This window comes from Panthera uncia (assembly GCF_023721935.1).
Source record: "Panthera uncia isolate 11264 chromosome D3 unlocalized genomic scaffold, Puncia_PCG_1.0 HiC_scaffold_8, whole genome shotgun sequence".
NCBI classification, from domain to species: Eukaryota; Metazoa; Chordata; class Mammalia; order Carnivora; family Felidae; genus Panthera; species Panthera uncia.
The window spans coordinates 74,768,796-74,785,898 of NW_026057586.1; the positions used below are offsets into that span (position 1 = coordinate 74,768,796).

A 17,103-nucleotide genomic window follows, 5' to 3' on the forward strand; every position below is an offset into this window, starting at 1 on the left:
GAGGCATCCCCATGTGTTTCTGTTGAGGTTAGAAACGACAAACTATACCCTCCTAATTCAGGAGGTCAAGTGAGGTGAAAAAGTGTGGTATGCTGTTGTTAATAACTCAGAAATGAGAATTTTTAGACAATGTGTAAATGGTTAAAAGTTGTGTTTATTGAACCTAGGTGATTTCTCTTAAAAAAAGAAAGAGTACAGTTTAAATTATCAGGTTTTCCATGTCTTAATTTTATAGCAAAAGGCCAATAAATTAAGGCAGTAGAAAAGAATAGCCCCTGTTACATAGTTGAGTTTGAAAAAAGAGCCAAGTTACAGAAGGACACGAAGTGTGTATCCGTTTTTATGGTGTGTATACATTCTGCATACACACTTGATGTGGAAGGATACACATACCAAATTGTAAACAGCGTCTGCTCCTAGGGAATGGGCATGTGGACAAGGGGGAGGGGCACGGCACTGGTACTTTTGCTTCTTACCTGTTATTTGGATTTTTACAATGAACATGAATTATTTTTGTAATTTTTGAAAAATAAAATTGATACTATTTTTAAAATGCTAAAATTGGCTAAAATTAATTTTAAACCATATTCTGCATAATAAATTCTTTGTGTTAAAAAGCTTTTTGTAAAACTTCCAGGGCACTTGGGGGGCTTAGTCGGTTAAGGGTTGACTTCGGCTCGGGGCATCACCTTAACAGTCGTGAGTCTGAGCCCCGCGTGTCAGCCCCACTGATAGCACAGAGCGCACTTCAGATACCGTGTACCCCTTTCTCTCTGCCCCTACCCTGCTTGCATGCACGCACACTCTTTTTCTCTCAAAAATAAATAATTATTATTTTTAAAAAAAAAAAGCTTTTTGTAAAACTTCCATAATGATAATTTGAGTTGAAAATATATGACATTTCAAAAAGTTTTATTATAGGGGTGCCTGGGTGGCTCAGTAGGTTCAGTGTCCGATTCTTGATTTCGGCTCAGGTCATGATCTCATGGTTGGTGAGGTAGAGCCCCATATCGGGCTCCGCACTGACAACTTGGAACCTGCTTGGGACTCTCTCTCACTCCCTCTCTCTCTCTGCCCCTCCTGCCCCCCCCCCAATAAAATAAACAAAAAAAAAGTTTTATTATAAATTGTGGACTAGATTTGGAGTCAGCTTTTACCAGATTTTCTTGTATAGATTTGGAAAATAAAACTGTTCAGGCTAGAAGAAACCATTTCCTGAAATGCCGTGTTTCGTTCTACAGTGGGTAGCAGGCTTATTGGCTGGTCGACCTGCTCAGCCTCTTCAGAAGGTATTTTGCATATGGTCAAACCCTTGCCTTGAAAAAGACTGAAGAAAGTCAGTGACTACAAGATGGTCAGCCACACAGACAAGAACACAGCCCAGAGGATGTGTGGAAGACAAGAGCTGGTTTAATAACAGTTGAACCCCAGACTTCTAGAAGTCTTCAGTGATGAGTCTCTGGAGGGCCTCCATTGATGTGAGAGATGTAGCAAAAGGAATATACAGTAGTATGAGATCTTAAGACACTGAGTTTGGGAAGTTTAGACTCTAATCTACCTTTTAGGTAATGACAATGTGCTTCAGAATACACAGGATATGAAAAAGCCAAGTCATCCAAGTAATACACCAGCAAAAGAAAGGTTTCTTAAAAGGAAAAAAAAAAAAAAAAAAAAGCCTCCCTTTGTTTTTTATAGCTCTGGAGTTGGAAAAAATGTTTAAGTTCTTTTAACAATGCTTATACTAGCCTTTAATCATGTGAAAAGCCGCTTAAGCTCACTTTTAATCAATTTTAAATTTTAATTACATCAGAAAATTAATGCAAATGAAAACCATATCGAGATACCAATTTTCATGTTTCAGATTGGTAAAAAGTCAAAAATTATACAACATTCACTGTTGACAAGGCTTTGGAAAAGAGGAACCCTAATCTGTTACTGGTGAGAATGCAAAATGATAGAACTTCTCTGGAGGGCAGTTTGGCAACATCTATCCAAATTGCAAGTACATTTCCTCTGTGATCCAGCAGTCTCACTTTTAGGACCTTTGTTCTGCACAGACGTGTCATTTCATGTGTGCGTTGCAGGTACAATTTATAAGGCTCTTTATTACACAATTGTGGGTAACAGAATTTTTGGAAACAACCACAGTGTCCATCTAAAAGGAATTTTTTTTAAAAACAAAAACTGTTTTTCAGTGTGTCTACACAATAGAAATCTATGTAGATGTTTAAAGAAAATAAAAATAAAGAAGAGAAACTCTGCACATACTGATATAGGAAGATCTCTGGGTTATGTTGTAAAAGGAGGGTGGGGGGAGTACGAGTGTTAATCTTTTGTGTGAGAAATGGTGAGAAATAATATGTGTTGATACTATATGTTCTAGAACGCTATACAAGAAACCAGTAAAAGTGGTTATCTAAAGAGGACCTGGGGGGAACTAGATGGGAGTACGACTTCCTGGTTGTATACCTTTTGGTATACATAGTTTTGATTTTGGTACCATATGATAATCACTGAGGCTTTATCTTTGGTACGGTAATGGTAGATATCTTGGCATATCTTAAATTGGGAGTGGATGTTGTAAGCATCATGTGGTATACGGAGGTGGGATTTTTACATTGATGTCATTTAACATCCTATGAGTGTTAACTAATAATAGCTGTGAACCTACACATGTATTCTTTATGTTAAACTAGCAGGTCTCATTTTAGTTATGTTATTTTGTTAATGCTAATTTACACCTTTTTTTTTTTTTTTAAACTTAAAGACAATAATGAAACTTAGTGAGATCGAACTCCACCATACTGTAAACTCCATGAGGACTTGCTGCCATGTGATTTAACTTTTTTTTTTTTTTTCTCATTTCTCTAGGGCCTATTCCCTGGTGGATTCCAGTCAAGTGTCTACATTTCTGATTTCCATTCTACTTATAGTCTATGGTAGTTTCAGGTAAGATGCTCTCAGGATGGGACAAATTTCAGTTGGAGGTGGAGGCAGCATTGTGCGGGAAGTGTGAAAACTTGCTGCTCTGTGAAGGGAAACGTGACTTTGACAAGAATCGAGTTAGAGCGGGATAATTCTGAAATTTATTCTTTGGTTGGCTGCTGGTAAAACACTTCATTTTAATGCAAACATGTAAATATTGCTTGAAAATTAAAATTTAAAATTGCTTAAATTCTGGTTCTGAAAGTAATGACTCCCATAAGTGTACTCATTGAAAAGATCAAGGAGAGAAGCCTTGACAACGATTCTACAGTCTCAAAGGGAACAGCAAGTTTTTCTTAATGCAAAGGCATTGACTTAGGTTGAGTCACATGGAGCAATTGCCAAGATTTCATATGGTTCAGCCTACTGTTATTAGGATCGTGCCCAGTATCATTCCCCAAGTATTCTGTCTACTGACCTTGGAAATGCTGAGACTGGATCCTCTTGAAATTCCTGTCCTAAGCAGGCAGCCGTAGGAATACAAAGGAAAGTCAGGAAGCTAGATACTCCCTTCTTTTCACACTCCTTACTTGAGGGAGGAGCTTTAGTGGTTATGTAACACAGATGTCTTGTGGCTTATATATTTACAAATGGAGGCTGGATGATAATTTTTAAATTGAGAACTTGAAAGGGGGTGACTGATAAATAATCAGGCATAAGAATTTTGAACTGTCCAGTTATTATATCTGGATTTGAATGAGTACTTGGTAAAATCAGACCTCCAGGCTTTATCGCAATACTGGGTAGAACAAATAAAATACATTGATAATTCCAGAATCAGCTGATGAAAGTTTTAATCATTGAGATTTCTGCCGAGAGCCCTAGGTTCACAACCACTCTGAGAAAGCCTTAATCAAGCCAGAGCAATTTAGAACCTTATCAACATAATCTTGATATTTTGTTATCTGTCCTTTGGATGAGTTTCTGATTTTTTCTCTTTGAGTATATCATGTATCAATATTTCAAAAAACTTTGTAATTAAAACCAAAATCTTTTAGACTCAAAATTTGAATACTTAACTTTCATCAGTAGAAATGACTTTTTGTTTGGCGTGTATTTATATACGGTGTACGTTTTCGTAATTTAACTCATTTATATTCTGACTATTTTTACATAACAAAAAATATTTTCCTTGATCTTCTTCATACTAATTTTTAGTAATTTGATATTTCTTTGTGTTACTACTCTTATTCTACTATTGTTGGACATGTAGATGGTTAAAGTGACCATCTTTTTATTTTGATGTGTTCTGTGGCTGGTTGAATTATATCCTTAAGTCAAATATCTGAAAGTTGAAATACTTTGCCAGAGAGTATGAGCTGGCTATTACTACATACATATTGCCATATTGTTTTCCAGAATGGTGATAGCAATTATACAATTGGACAAATTTTAAATAAAATTCTATGTAATAAGTATACCATGGAATTACATCATATAGATGGAAAGGATTTCTCCAGTCAACCTTCGTATTTTACAAATAGGGAAACTGAAGCCCAACAAGACGAAGTAACTTGACAAAGATTACACAACTAGTTGGTAACAGACTCTGGATTGGAACCCAGCTCCTGATGCTTCTGGTCCAATACCTTATGTCTTTTATACTTCAATGCATTTCTGCAAAAAGTAAATCATGATGCCTTTAATTACATATTTAAATTGACCTCAAAAATAAAAATAAATAAATTGACCTCACTGAATAAGTTTGAAAGTGTTTTCTTCTGTTTCCTGGAAAAGATTGTGCAAAATTTTGTTATTTCTTCTTTGTGTATTTGATAGAACTCACCAGTAAAGCCATCTAAAGTTGGGCTTTTCTTTGTGGGAAAAGATTGTTTCTGTTTTTTCCTACTTTGTTCACTACTTTTGTTTTAAGTATTGGTAAGGGCTTAAAAATTTTTTTCATTGTGATAAAATATACATAACAATTTACTATCTTAACCATTTTGAAGTATACAGTTCAGTAGCAGATTGGAGGGTTTTTTATTACCCATTATTGTACTTTTATTTTTTATTATTTTTTTATGTTGATTTTTTTTGAGAGAGAGAGAGACACAGAATCCGAAGCAGACTCCAGGCTCTGAATTGTTAGCACAGAGCCCAGCGCAGGGCACGAACACACCAACAGTGAGATCATGACCAGGAGCTGTCCATTATTTTACTTTTATTATGACTGTTTTAGTACTTGGGTGTGAAATGATACCTCATTGTGGCTTTGATTGCATTTCCCCAATAATTCCAATTAAAATGTTGAAAAGATGTTGGGCATCTTTTCATGTGCTTATTGGCCACGTACTTTTCTTCTTTGGTGAAATGTCTATTCAGATCTTTGGCCATTTTTAAATTGGGTTATTTTTGTTATACTGAATTGTAACAGTTCTTTAAATATTCTGGATACAAGTTCTCTGTCAGTCGTAGGATTTGCAAATGTTTCCTCCCGGTCTCTGGTTTGCCTTTTCATTTTCTTCATACTGTCTTTCAAAGTATAAATGTCTTGGGGCACCTGGGTGGCTCAGTCGGTTAAGCATCTGACTTTGGCTCAGGTCACGATCTCATGGCTCATGGGTTTGAGCCCCGCATCAGGCTCTGTGAGTGCTGATAACTCAGAGCCTGGAACCTGCTTCAGATTCGGTATCTCCCTCTCTTTCCACCTCTCCCTCACTTGCGCTGTCTCTCTCAAAAATAAACATTTAAAAAATCAAAGTGTGGGAAAAAAAAAAGAGGGAAGATGGCGGCGTAGGAGGACGCGGGGCTCACAACGCGTCCTGCCGATCACTTAGATTCCACTTACACCTGCCTAAAGAACCCAGAAAACCGCCAGAGGATTAGCAGAAGGGAGTCTCCGGAGTCAAGCGCAGACTAGAGGCCCACGGAAGAGGGTAGGAAGGGCGGCGAGGCGGTGCGCGCTCCACGGACTGGCGGGAGGGAGCCGGGGCGGAGGGGCGGCTCGCCGGCCAAGCGGAGCCCCCGAGTCTGGCTGGCAAAAGCGGAGGGGCCGGACAGACTGTGTTCCGACAGCAAGCGCGACTTAGCGTCTGGGAGGTCAGAAGTTAACAGCTCTGCTCGGAAAGCGGGAAGGCTGGAGGACAAAGGGAGGGAGAGCTGCTGAGCCCCTGGACGGCAGAGCTCAGCTTGGCGGGGAACAAAGGCGCCAGCGCCATCTCCCCCGCCCATCCCCCAGCCAAAATCCCAAAGGGAACCAGTTCCCGCCAGGGAACTTGCTCGCTCCGCGCAAACACCCAACTCTGTGCTTCTGCGGAGCCAAACCTCCGGCAGCGGATCTGACTCCCTCCCGCCGCCACAGGGCTCCTCCTGGAGTGGATCACCTAAGGAGAAGCGAGCTAAGCCTGCCCCTCCACCCCCTGTGCACCTTGCCTACCCACCCCAGCTAATACGCCAGATCCCCAGCAACACAAGCCTGGCAGTGTGCAAGTAGCCCAGACGGGACACGCCACCCCACAGTGAATCCCGCCCCTAGGAGAGGGGAAGAGAAGGCACACACCAGTCTGACTGTGGCCCCAGCAGTGGGCTGGGGGCAGACATCGGGTCGGACTGCGGCCCCGCCCACTAACTCCAGTTATACACCACAGCACAGGGGAAGTGCACTGCAGGTCCTCACCACGCAAGGGACTCTCCAAAATGACCAAACGGAAGAATTCCCCTCAGAAGAATCTCCAGGAAATAACAACAGCTAATGAACTGATCAAAAAGGATTTAAATAATATAACAGAAAGTGAATTTAGAATAATAGTCATAAAATTAATCGCTGGGCTTGAAAACAGTATACAGGACAGCAGAGAATCTCTTGCCACAAAGATCGAGGGACTAAGGAACAGTCACGAGGAGTTGAAAAACGCTTTAAACGAAATGCAAAACAAAATGGAATCCACGATGGCTCGGCTTGAAGAGGCAGAGGAGAGAATAGGTGAACTAGAAGATGAAGTTATGGAGAAAGAGGAAGCTGAAAGAAAGAGAGATAAAAAAATCCAGGAGTATGAGGGGAAAATTAGAGAACTAAGTGATACACTAAAAAAAAATAATATACGCATAATTGGTATCCCAGAGGAGGAAGAGAGAGGGAAAGGTGCTGAAGGGGTACTTGAACAAATTATAGCTGAGAACTTCCCTGAACTGGGGAAGGAAAAAGGCATTGAAATCCAAGAGGCACAGAGAACTCCCTTCAGACGTAACTTGAATCGATCTTCTGCACGACATATCATAGTGAAACTGGCAAAATACAAGGATAAAGAGAAAATTCTGAAAGCAGCAAGGGATAAACGTGCCCTCACTTATAAAGGGAGACCTATAAGACTCGTGACTGATCTCTCCTTTGAAACTTGGCAGGCCAGAAAGGCTTGGCACGATATCTACAGTGTGCTAAACAGAAAAAATATGCAGCCGAGAATCCTTTATCCAGCAAGTCTGTCATTTAGAATAGAAGGAGAGATAAAGGTCTTCCCAAACAAACAAAAACTGAAGGAATTTGTCACCACGAAACCAGCCCTACAAGAGATCCTAAGGGGGATCCTGTGAGACAAAGTACCAGAGACATCACTACAAGCATAAAACATACAGACATCACAATGACTCTAAACCCATATCTTTCTATAATAACACTGAATGTAAATGGATTAAATGCGCCAACTAAAAGACATAGGGTATCAGAATGGATAAAAAAACAAGACCCATCTATTTGCTGTCTACAAGAGACTCATTTTAGATCTGAGGACACCTTTAGATTGAGAGTGAGGGGATGGAGAACTATTTATCATGCTCCTGGAAGCCAAAAGAAAGCTGGAGTAGCCATACTTATATCAGACAAACTAGACTTTAAATTAAAGGCTGTAACAAGAGATGAAGAAGGGCATTATATAATAATCACAGGGTCTATCCACCAGGAAGAGCTAACTATTATAAATGTCTATGCGCCAAATACCCGAGCCCCCAGATATATAAAACAATTACTCATAAACATAAGCAACCTTATTGATAAGAATGTGGTCATTGCAGGGGACTTTAACACCCCACTTACAGAAATGGATAGATCATCTAGACACACAGTCAATAAAGAAACAAGGGCCCTGAATGATACATTGGATCAGATGGACTTGACAGATATATTTAGAACTCTGCATCCCAAAGCAACAGAATATACTTTCTTCTCGAGTGCACATGGAACATTCTCCAAGATAGATCATATACTGGGTCACAAAACAGCCCTTCATAAGTTTACAAGAATTGAAATTATGCCATGCATACTTTCAGACCACAATGCTATGAAGCTTGAAATCAACCACAGGAAAAAGTCTGGAAAACCTCCAAAAGCATGGAGGTTAAAGAACACCCTACTAACGAATGAGTGGGTCAACCAGGCAATTAGAGAAGAAATTAAAATATACATGGAAACAAACGAAAATGAAAATACAACAATCCAAACGCTTTGGGATGCAGCGAAGGCAGTCCTGAGAGGAAAATACATTGCAATCCAGGCCTATCTCAAGAAACAAGAAAAATCCCAAATACAAAATCTAACAGCACACCTAAAGGAAATAGAAGCAGAACAGCAAAGGCAGCCTAAACCCAGCAGAAGAAGAGAAATAATAAAGATCAGAGCAGAAATAAACAATATAGAATCTAAAAAAACTGTAGAGCAGATCAACGAAACCAAGAGTTGGTTTTTTGAAAAAATAAACAAAATTGACAAACCTCTAGCCAGGCTTCTCAAAAAGAAAAGGGAGATGACCCAAATAGATAAAATCATGAATGAAAATGGAATGATTACAACCAATCCCTCAGAGATACAAACAATTATCAGGGTATACTATGAAAAATTATATGCCAGCAAATTGGACAACCTGGAAGAAATGGACAAATTTCTAAACACCCACACTCTTCCAAAACTCAATCAGGAGGAAATAGAAAGCTTGAACAGACCCATAACCAGCAAAGAAATTGAATCGGTTATCAAAAATCTCCCAACAAATAAGAGTCCAGGACCAGATGGCTTCCCAGGGGAGTTCTACCAGACATTTAAAGCAGAGATAATACCTATCCTTCTCAAGCTATTCCAAGAAATAGAAAGGGAAGGAAAACTTCCAGACTCATTCTATGAAGCCAGTATTACTTTGATTCCTAAACCAGACAGAGACCCAGTAAAAAAAGAGAACTACAGGCCAATATCCCTGATGAATATGGATGCAAAAATTCTTAATAAGATACTAGCAAATCGAATTCAACAGCATATAAAAAGAATTATTCACCATGATCAAGTGGGATTCATTCCTGGGATGCAGGGCTGGTTCAACATTCGCAAATCGATCAACGTGATACATCACATTAACAAAAAAAAAAGAGAAGAACCATATGATCCTGTCAATCGATGCAGAAAAGGCCTTTGACAAAATCCAGCACCCTTTCTTAATAAAAACCCTTGAGAAAGTCGGGATAGAAGGAACATACTTAAAGATCATAAAGGCCATTTATGAAAAGCCCACAGCTAACATCATCCTCAACGGGGAAAAACTGAGAGCTTTTTCCCTGAGATCAGGAACACGACAGGGATGCCCACTGTCACCGCTGTTGTTTAATATAGTGCTGGAAGTTCTAGCATCAGCAATCAGACAACAAAAGGAAATCAAAGGCATCAAAATTGGCAAAGACGAAGTCAAGCTTTCGCTTTTTGCAGATGACATGATATTATACATGGAAAATCCGATAGACTCCACCAAAAGTCTGCTAGAACTGATACATGAATTCAGCAAAGTTGCAGGATACAAAATCAATGTGCAGAAATCAGTTGCATTCTTATACACTAACAATGAAGCAACAGAAAGACAAATGAAGAAACTGATCCCATTCACAATTGCACCAAGAAGCATAAAATACCTAGGAATAAATCTAACCAAAGATGTAAAAGATCTGTATGCTGAAAACTATAGAAAGCTTATGCAGGTAATTGAAGAAGATATAAAGAAATGGAAAGACATTCCCTGCTCATGGATTGGAAGAATAAATATTGTCAAAATGTCAATACTACCCAAAGCTATCTACACATTCAATGCAATCCCAATCAAAATTGCACCAGCATGCTTCTCGAAACTAGAACAAGCAATCCTAAAATTCATATGGAACCACAAAAGGCCCCGAATAGCCAAAGTAATTTTGAAGAAGAAGACCAAAGCAGGAGGCATCACAATCCCAGACTTTAGCCTCTACTACAAAGCTGTCATCATCAAGTCAGCATGGTATTGGCATAAAAACAGACACATAGACCAATGGAATAGAATAGAAACCCCAGAACTAGACCCACAAACGTATGGCCAACTCATCTTTGACAAAGCAGGAAAGAACATCCAATGGAAAAAAGACAGTCTCTTTAACAAATGGTGCTGGGAGAACTGGACAGCAACATGCAGAAGGTTGAAACTAGACCACTTTCTCACACCATTCACAAAAATAAACTCAAAATGGATAAAGGACCTGAATGTGAGACAGGAAACCATCAAAACCTTAGAGGAGAAAGCAGGAAAAGACCTCTCTGACCTCAGCCGTAGCAATCTCTTACTCGGCACATCCCCAAAGGCAAGGGAATTAAAAGCAAAAGTGAATTACTGGGACCTTATGAAGATAAAAAGCTTCTGCACAGCAAAGGAAACAACCAACAAAACTAAAAGGCAACCAACGGAATGGGAAAAGATATTTGCAAATGACACATCGGACAAAGGGCTAGTATCCAAAATCTATAAAGAGCTCATCAAACTCCACACCCGAAAAACAAATAACCCAGTGAAGAAATGGGCAGAAAACATGAATAGACACTTCTCTAAAGAAGACATCCGGATGGCCAACAGGCACATGAAAAGATGTTCAACGTCGCTCCTTATCAGGGAAATACAAATCAAAACCACACTCAGATATCACCTCACACCAGTCAGAGTGGCCAAAATGAAGAAATCAGGAGACTATAGATGCTGGAGAGGATGTGGAGAAACGGGAACCCTCTTGCACTGTTGGTGGGAATGCAAATTGGTGCAGCCGCTCTGGAAAGCAGTGTGGACGTTCCTCAGAAAATTAAAAATAGACCTACCCTATGACCCAGCAATAGCACTGCTAGGAATTTATCCAAGGGATACAGGAGTACTGATGCATAGGGGCACCTGTACCCCAATGTTTATAGCGGCACTCTCAACAATAGCCAAATTATGGAAAGAGCCTAAATGTCCATCAACTGATGAATGGATAAAGAAATTGTGGTTTATATACACAATGGAATACTACGTGGCAATGAGAAAAAATGAAATATGGCCTTTTGTAGCAACATGGATGGAACTGGAGAGTGTGATGCTAAGTGAAATAAGCCATACAGAGAAAGACAGATACCATATGGTTTCACTCTTAATGTGGATCCTGAGAAACATAACAGAAACCCATGGGGGAGGGGAAGGAAAAAAAAAAAAAAAAGAGGTTAGAGTGGGAGAGAGCCAAAGCATAAGAGACTGTTAAAAACTGAGAACAAATTGAGGGTTGATGGGGGGTGGGAGGGAGGGCAGGGTGGGTGATGGGTATTGAGGAGGGCACCTTTTGGGATGAGCACTGGGTGTTGTATGGAAACCAATTTGACAGTAAATTTCATATATTAAAAAATAAAAAATAAAAAAAAAATAAACGTTAAAAAAAAATAAAAATAAATAAAAAAAAAAAAATAAATTTAAAATTTAAAAAAAAAAATCAAAGTGTGAACATCTTTGATTCTGATAAAGTGAACCCTACCAATTTTTTGTTTGATGGATCATGTTTTTTGGTATTGTAGCAAAAAAGTCTTTTCCTAATCCACAGACACAAAGAGTTTCTCGTATTTTCTTTAAGAAGTTTTCTAGTTTTACTGCTTACATTTAAGTCCATAATTCATGTGAGTTAATTTTTCTGTGTGGCATGAAGTACAAATAAATCTAAATTCATCTTATGAACATGGCTGTCCAGTTGTGCCGGCACCGTTTGTTGAAAAGGCTGCCCTTCACCCCATCGAATTGCCTCGGCACCACTGGGAAAACACAGTTGACCATAAATGGAAGGATTCATCACTGGATTCCCATTTCTGTGCTTTGGTCTATAGGTCTTTTCTTAGGCCAGTACCACAGGTCTTGATTGCTGTAGCTTTTATAGTAAGTGTTGAACTCCAGTAGTGTAAGTCTTACAACTTAGTTCTTTTTCAAAATTCCAAATACTCTAGGTCTTTTGGATTTCCATAAAAATTTATATTTAACTGGTCAGTTTCTACCAAAAAAACATTCTGCTGGAGGTTTGCACGTATTGTGGATCTACAGATCAATCCAAGAAGAACCGCTGTCTTCATAATAGTGAATCTTCTAGTTCAGGACCTGAAATGTCTCTCCATTTATTTAGATCTTTAGTTTTACTTAGTAATGCTCTGTAATTTTCAGTGTACAATGCTTGTACTTCTTTTGTTAAGTATTTCATTCTTTTGATGTTCCTGAGTATTTCCAGTGTTCCTAAGTACTCCTTTTTTCTTGGATTCATTTTTGGACTTTTCATTGCTAAGCATGTAGAAGTGCAGTTGACTTTTTGTATATTGATGTGGTATCCTGTAGCTTTGATGAACTCATTTGTTAGTGCTAGTAGTTTTTTTGTGTACAGACTCCTTAGGGTTTTTACACACAGGATAACATGGTCTGCAAATAAAGATGGTTTTGCTTCTTTTCATATCTGAATGCCTTTAATTTTTCCTCCTCCTCCTTTTTTCCCCCTTCTTGTATAGGATAGAACCTCCAGTACAGTGTTGAATAGAAAGAGACAAGAGCACACATCCTTCTTTACCTTGTTCCTGATCTTAAGGAGAGAGCATTTAATTGTTCACCATTAAGTATAGTGTTTGCTGTAGGTTTTCATAAATGCTGTTTATCAGGTTGAGGAGATTTCCTTCTGTTTCTAGTTTGTGGAAAGTTTTTATCATGAATGGATTTTGTCATATATATATCATGTGTATGTACATATATATGATGTATGTATATATATTTAAAGAAGATACAGAATGAATTAGTAGATCATTCTTGTCACAAGAGCATGAGGACCAAGGTAGCTGGAAGACACATATGGCTTATTTTTTTTTACATTTATTTTATTTATTTTGAGAGAGAGAGAGAGCGCGCACATGTACATGCCACGGCACACACGCAGGCCAGCAGGGGAGGGTCAGGTGGAGAGGGAGAGAATGAATTCCAAGCAGGCTCCACACTCTGCACTGAGCCTGATGTGAGGCTCATTCTCACGACTGTGAGATCATGACCTGAGTCAAAATCAAATCAGGAGTCGGAGGCTTAACCAACTAAGCCACCCAGGCGCCCCTGGTCATACATTTTTATTATATATATATGTATCATATATCATATATACAATTATATATATTTATATATATGATTTGTGTCTGTATTCATGAGGGATATTGGTCTGTACTTATTATGTCTTCTTATGACTTTGGTACTTGGAAAATATTGGCCTCATTGAATGAGTGGGAAAGTGTTTCTTCTATTCCTTGAAAAGATTGTGTAGAACTGTATTGTTTCTTCAAGTATTTGATAGAGTTTAACTGTCTAAAGCTAGGCTTTTCTTTGTGGGAAAATTTTTTTGGTTTTGTTTTTTTTTCCTGCTTGGCTCACTAGTTTATTCCTTCTGCATCCCCCGCCCCGCCCCCTTTTTTAAATGTTGGTAAGATGTGGGTTTTTTTTAACAGCTTTATTGAGATATATATATAGTGTAAAATTCTTCTATGTAAAGTGTACAATTCAGTGGTTTTAGTATGTCTACAAAGTTGTGCAATTATCACCAATTTTAGAGCAATTTTATTATACCAAAGGAAACCTTGTACCCATTAGTAGTCATTACGCTTTGCTCTCTCTCTTGCTCTAGCCAACTACTAATCTGTTTTCTGTCTTTTATATAGATATGCCTATCCTGGAAATTTCAATCTAAGTAGAATGTTACAGTACGTGACCTTTTGTGACTGGCTTCTTTCACTTAGCATAATGTTTTAAAGTTTATTCACGTTGTAGCATGTGTCAGTGCTTCATTCCTTTCTATTGCCCGATAATACTCTCTTTTGCTAATCCACGCATCGATAGACATTTATGTTTCCACATTGGGCTGCTATGAATATTCATGTACAAGTTTGTGTGGGGACATAAGTCATCATTTCTCTTGAGTAGATACCTATGACTGGAATTGCTGGGTCATGTGGCAACTCTATTTTTTTTAACATTTGGAGAAACTGCCACTGTTTTTCAGAGGAGCTTCATCATTTTACATTGCTAAGGCTCCAATTTCTGTTATTATCTGTTTTGATTATAGATACTGTATTCTGTTTTGGTGGATATGAAGTGTATTTCGCTGTGGTTTTGATTTGCATTTCCTTAGTGGCTCATGATGTTGAGCATCTTTTCATGCTTATTTACCATATGTGTGTCCTCTTTAGTGAAGTGTCTATTCAAATCTTTTACCCATTTTAAAATTATATTGTCTTCTTATTACTGATTTGAGAATTCTTTATATATTGTGGGTACAAGTCCTTTATCAGATAAATGCTTGCAAAGAGTTTCTCTTGGCCTGTGGGTTTGTCTTTTCACTTTCTGTATGTTTACAATTTTTATACTTTCCTGATAGAGTGAGATAAAATATCACTCTTTAGCAACAATTTTTGTCTTAAAAGTCTTAAACTGTCTGATGTTAGTATAACCATTCCAGCTCTCTTATGGTTGTGTGTGGGAAGATTTTTAATTACTAATTTTATTTCTTCTTCTACGTCTACTTGGATTTTCTGTTTCTTCTTGAATCAGTTTTGGTAATTTGTGTCTTTCTAGGTTTTGTGCATCTTTTCTAAATGATCTCATTTATTGGCATTAGCTTGTTCACATTGCTCATGTATAATTAATTTTTATTGGTCGGTAGTAATGTTCCCTCTTTCATTTTTTTATTGTAGTCACTTGTATCTTGTTTTTGTTTTTGTTTTTTTTTTCCCTTGGTCAGTCTAGCTGAAGGCTCTCAATTTTGATCTTTTCAAAGAAACAACTTTTGGTTTCATTAATTTTTCTTTATTTTTTTTTTCTATTTTCTAATTTCATTGATTTCTACTCTAATTTTTATTATTTTCTTCCTTCTGCTTGCGTTGGGTTTAGTTTATGCTCCTTTTCCTAGTTCCTTAAGGTGAAAGCTGAAGTTAGTGATTTGAAACCTTTCTTCTTTTTTAAGTTAGGCAATTAAAGCTGCAAATTTCCCTCTAAGCATTGCTTTAACTGCATCCCATACATTTTATTATGTTGTATTTTCATATCATTCAATTAAAGATACTTTGTAATTTCCCTGGTGATTTTTTCTTTGACCCATGGGTTCTTTATAAGGACATTGGTTACTTTCCTACTATTGGGGGATATCTCAAAATTCTCTCTTTGAAAGGAATTTTAAGAGTCTAATTCAGTTCCATTGTGGTCAGAGAGATAACTTTTTATGATTTCAGTCCTTTTAAATTTATTGAGACTTGTTTTATGGCCTAGCATATGATCTGTCCTGAAGAATGTTCCATGTGCAATTAAAAATCAGCCTTCAACAGAGGGTTGAGAGCAGGAAGTGCCATAATCTGGTTTGTGTTTTAGAAAGATTGTTCTGGATTCTCTATGAGAAATAGCTTGTTGGGTAAAGGGAGAAAGTGACATAAAGGAAGCAGTGCCCTAGTACAGACAAGAAATGATGATGGCTTTAATGTTTTGTTTGTTTTTTTTTTTTTTTTAATGTTTTTGAGAGAGAGAGAGGGAGAACAAGTGGGGGAGGGACAGAGAGAAAGAGAGACACAGAATCTGAAGCAGGCTCTAAGCTCCGAGCGGTCAGCACAGAGCCCGATGCAGGGCTCAAACTCACAAACCGTGAGATCATGAACTGAGCTGAAGTCAGATGCTTAACTGACTGAGCCACCCACGAGCCCCAAGAAATGATGGTGGCTTTAACTAGGTTAATAGTGGTGGAGTGAAATGTCAGTGGGTTTAGGACATGACTGCTGATAGAATGGATAGTGTGTGTGTGAGAGGAGGCAAGGAAGCCTCCAAGGTGTATGGCCTAAACAACTGGATCCAACGATGATGCAGTTTCTGAGATGGAAGGCTCTGTAAAAGAAGCTGGTTTTTCATGGAAACTTGATCTACAAAGCAGATACAATTTGTCAAGAGACTGATGTTCGTTCTAGTTTGGCTCTTCCCAAACTGTTTAATTTGGGGTAAATTAAACTTAACCTCCGCAGACCCCATCTGGAAGATTGTTACTTGATTAATTACAAATATTACTATAATTTATAACAATAATAGTGTCATATTAACTATATTCTGACTGTAATGCTATCTCTCTAAGCTTCCAGAGGGAGTTGTAAGTATATTTTAGTAGTGCTTAACCAAACATATTTTTACAATAAAATTTCACATCTCTTTGTTTCTAAGTATTTAATAAGCAATACTGTAATTATTGCTCTGGTAGATCAAAACTTGTCAAATGTTAGCAGTTTCATGTAGTTCAACCTGATAGATTCTTTTTACTCATTGACCTAGGGTCACGTAAGGGTGTTTATGCCTCTTCTCAAACACATCTCTTTGTGATAATAGAAGTGAGAATTGAAATATGAGGTAAAATCAGTAGCAAAGTAATTTCCTTGATTTTTGCTTTCACATAAACGCAGGATAGCTGGTTGAAGAACTGGCCTGTGACTTATTTCAACATAGATTCCTTGATGAAAATATTTACAGAGACTTCTCCATTGAGGCGTAGCCAGTTGGGTACCCTGTGGGTTCTGCATGATGCTTCATAGCCCACTTGCTGTCTGACTTCCACCATTTGGGTTTTCTACAGCTTAGATGCTTTTTAATTATTGCGAGTTGATGTCTCTTGCTTGCGTGAGGAGGTTGGGTAGAGATGTATGGTTTCTGCTGGCTGTTAATAAATTTTTACTTTGACATTGACTATATTAAAGAAATCTGATGAAGATGAAGAAAATAGCTAATATTTTACTGAGCATTTATGTGACAGGTACAGTGCTAAATGTGTTACATAAAGTCTTGTTTAATCCTCATATTA

The 17,103-nt window shown here is 38.1% G+C and overlaps 1 protein-coding gene across 2 annotated transcripts in view; it reads left to right on the forward strand.

Annotated features, from left to right (window-relative positions):
* The window catches only part of SPPL3 (signal peptide peptidase like 3), a 152,192-nt gene that overhangs the window by 85,958 nt on the left and 49,131 nt on the right, over positions 1-17,103 (forward strand). The window contains exon 2 of one of the 2 annotated variants that reach the window (XM_049619225.1): positions 2,872-2,949. In XM_049619225.1, the coding sequence (XP_049475182.1) occupies positions 2,872-2,949 (78 nt within the window). Of the gene's footprint in view, positions 1-2,871; positions 2,950-17,103 lie in introns of those variants that run through there. The other variant, XM_049619226.1, reaches the window with a different exon arrangement.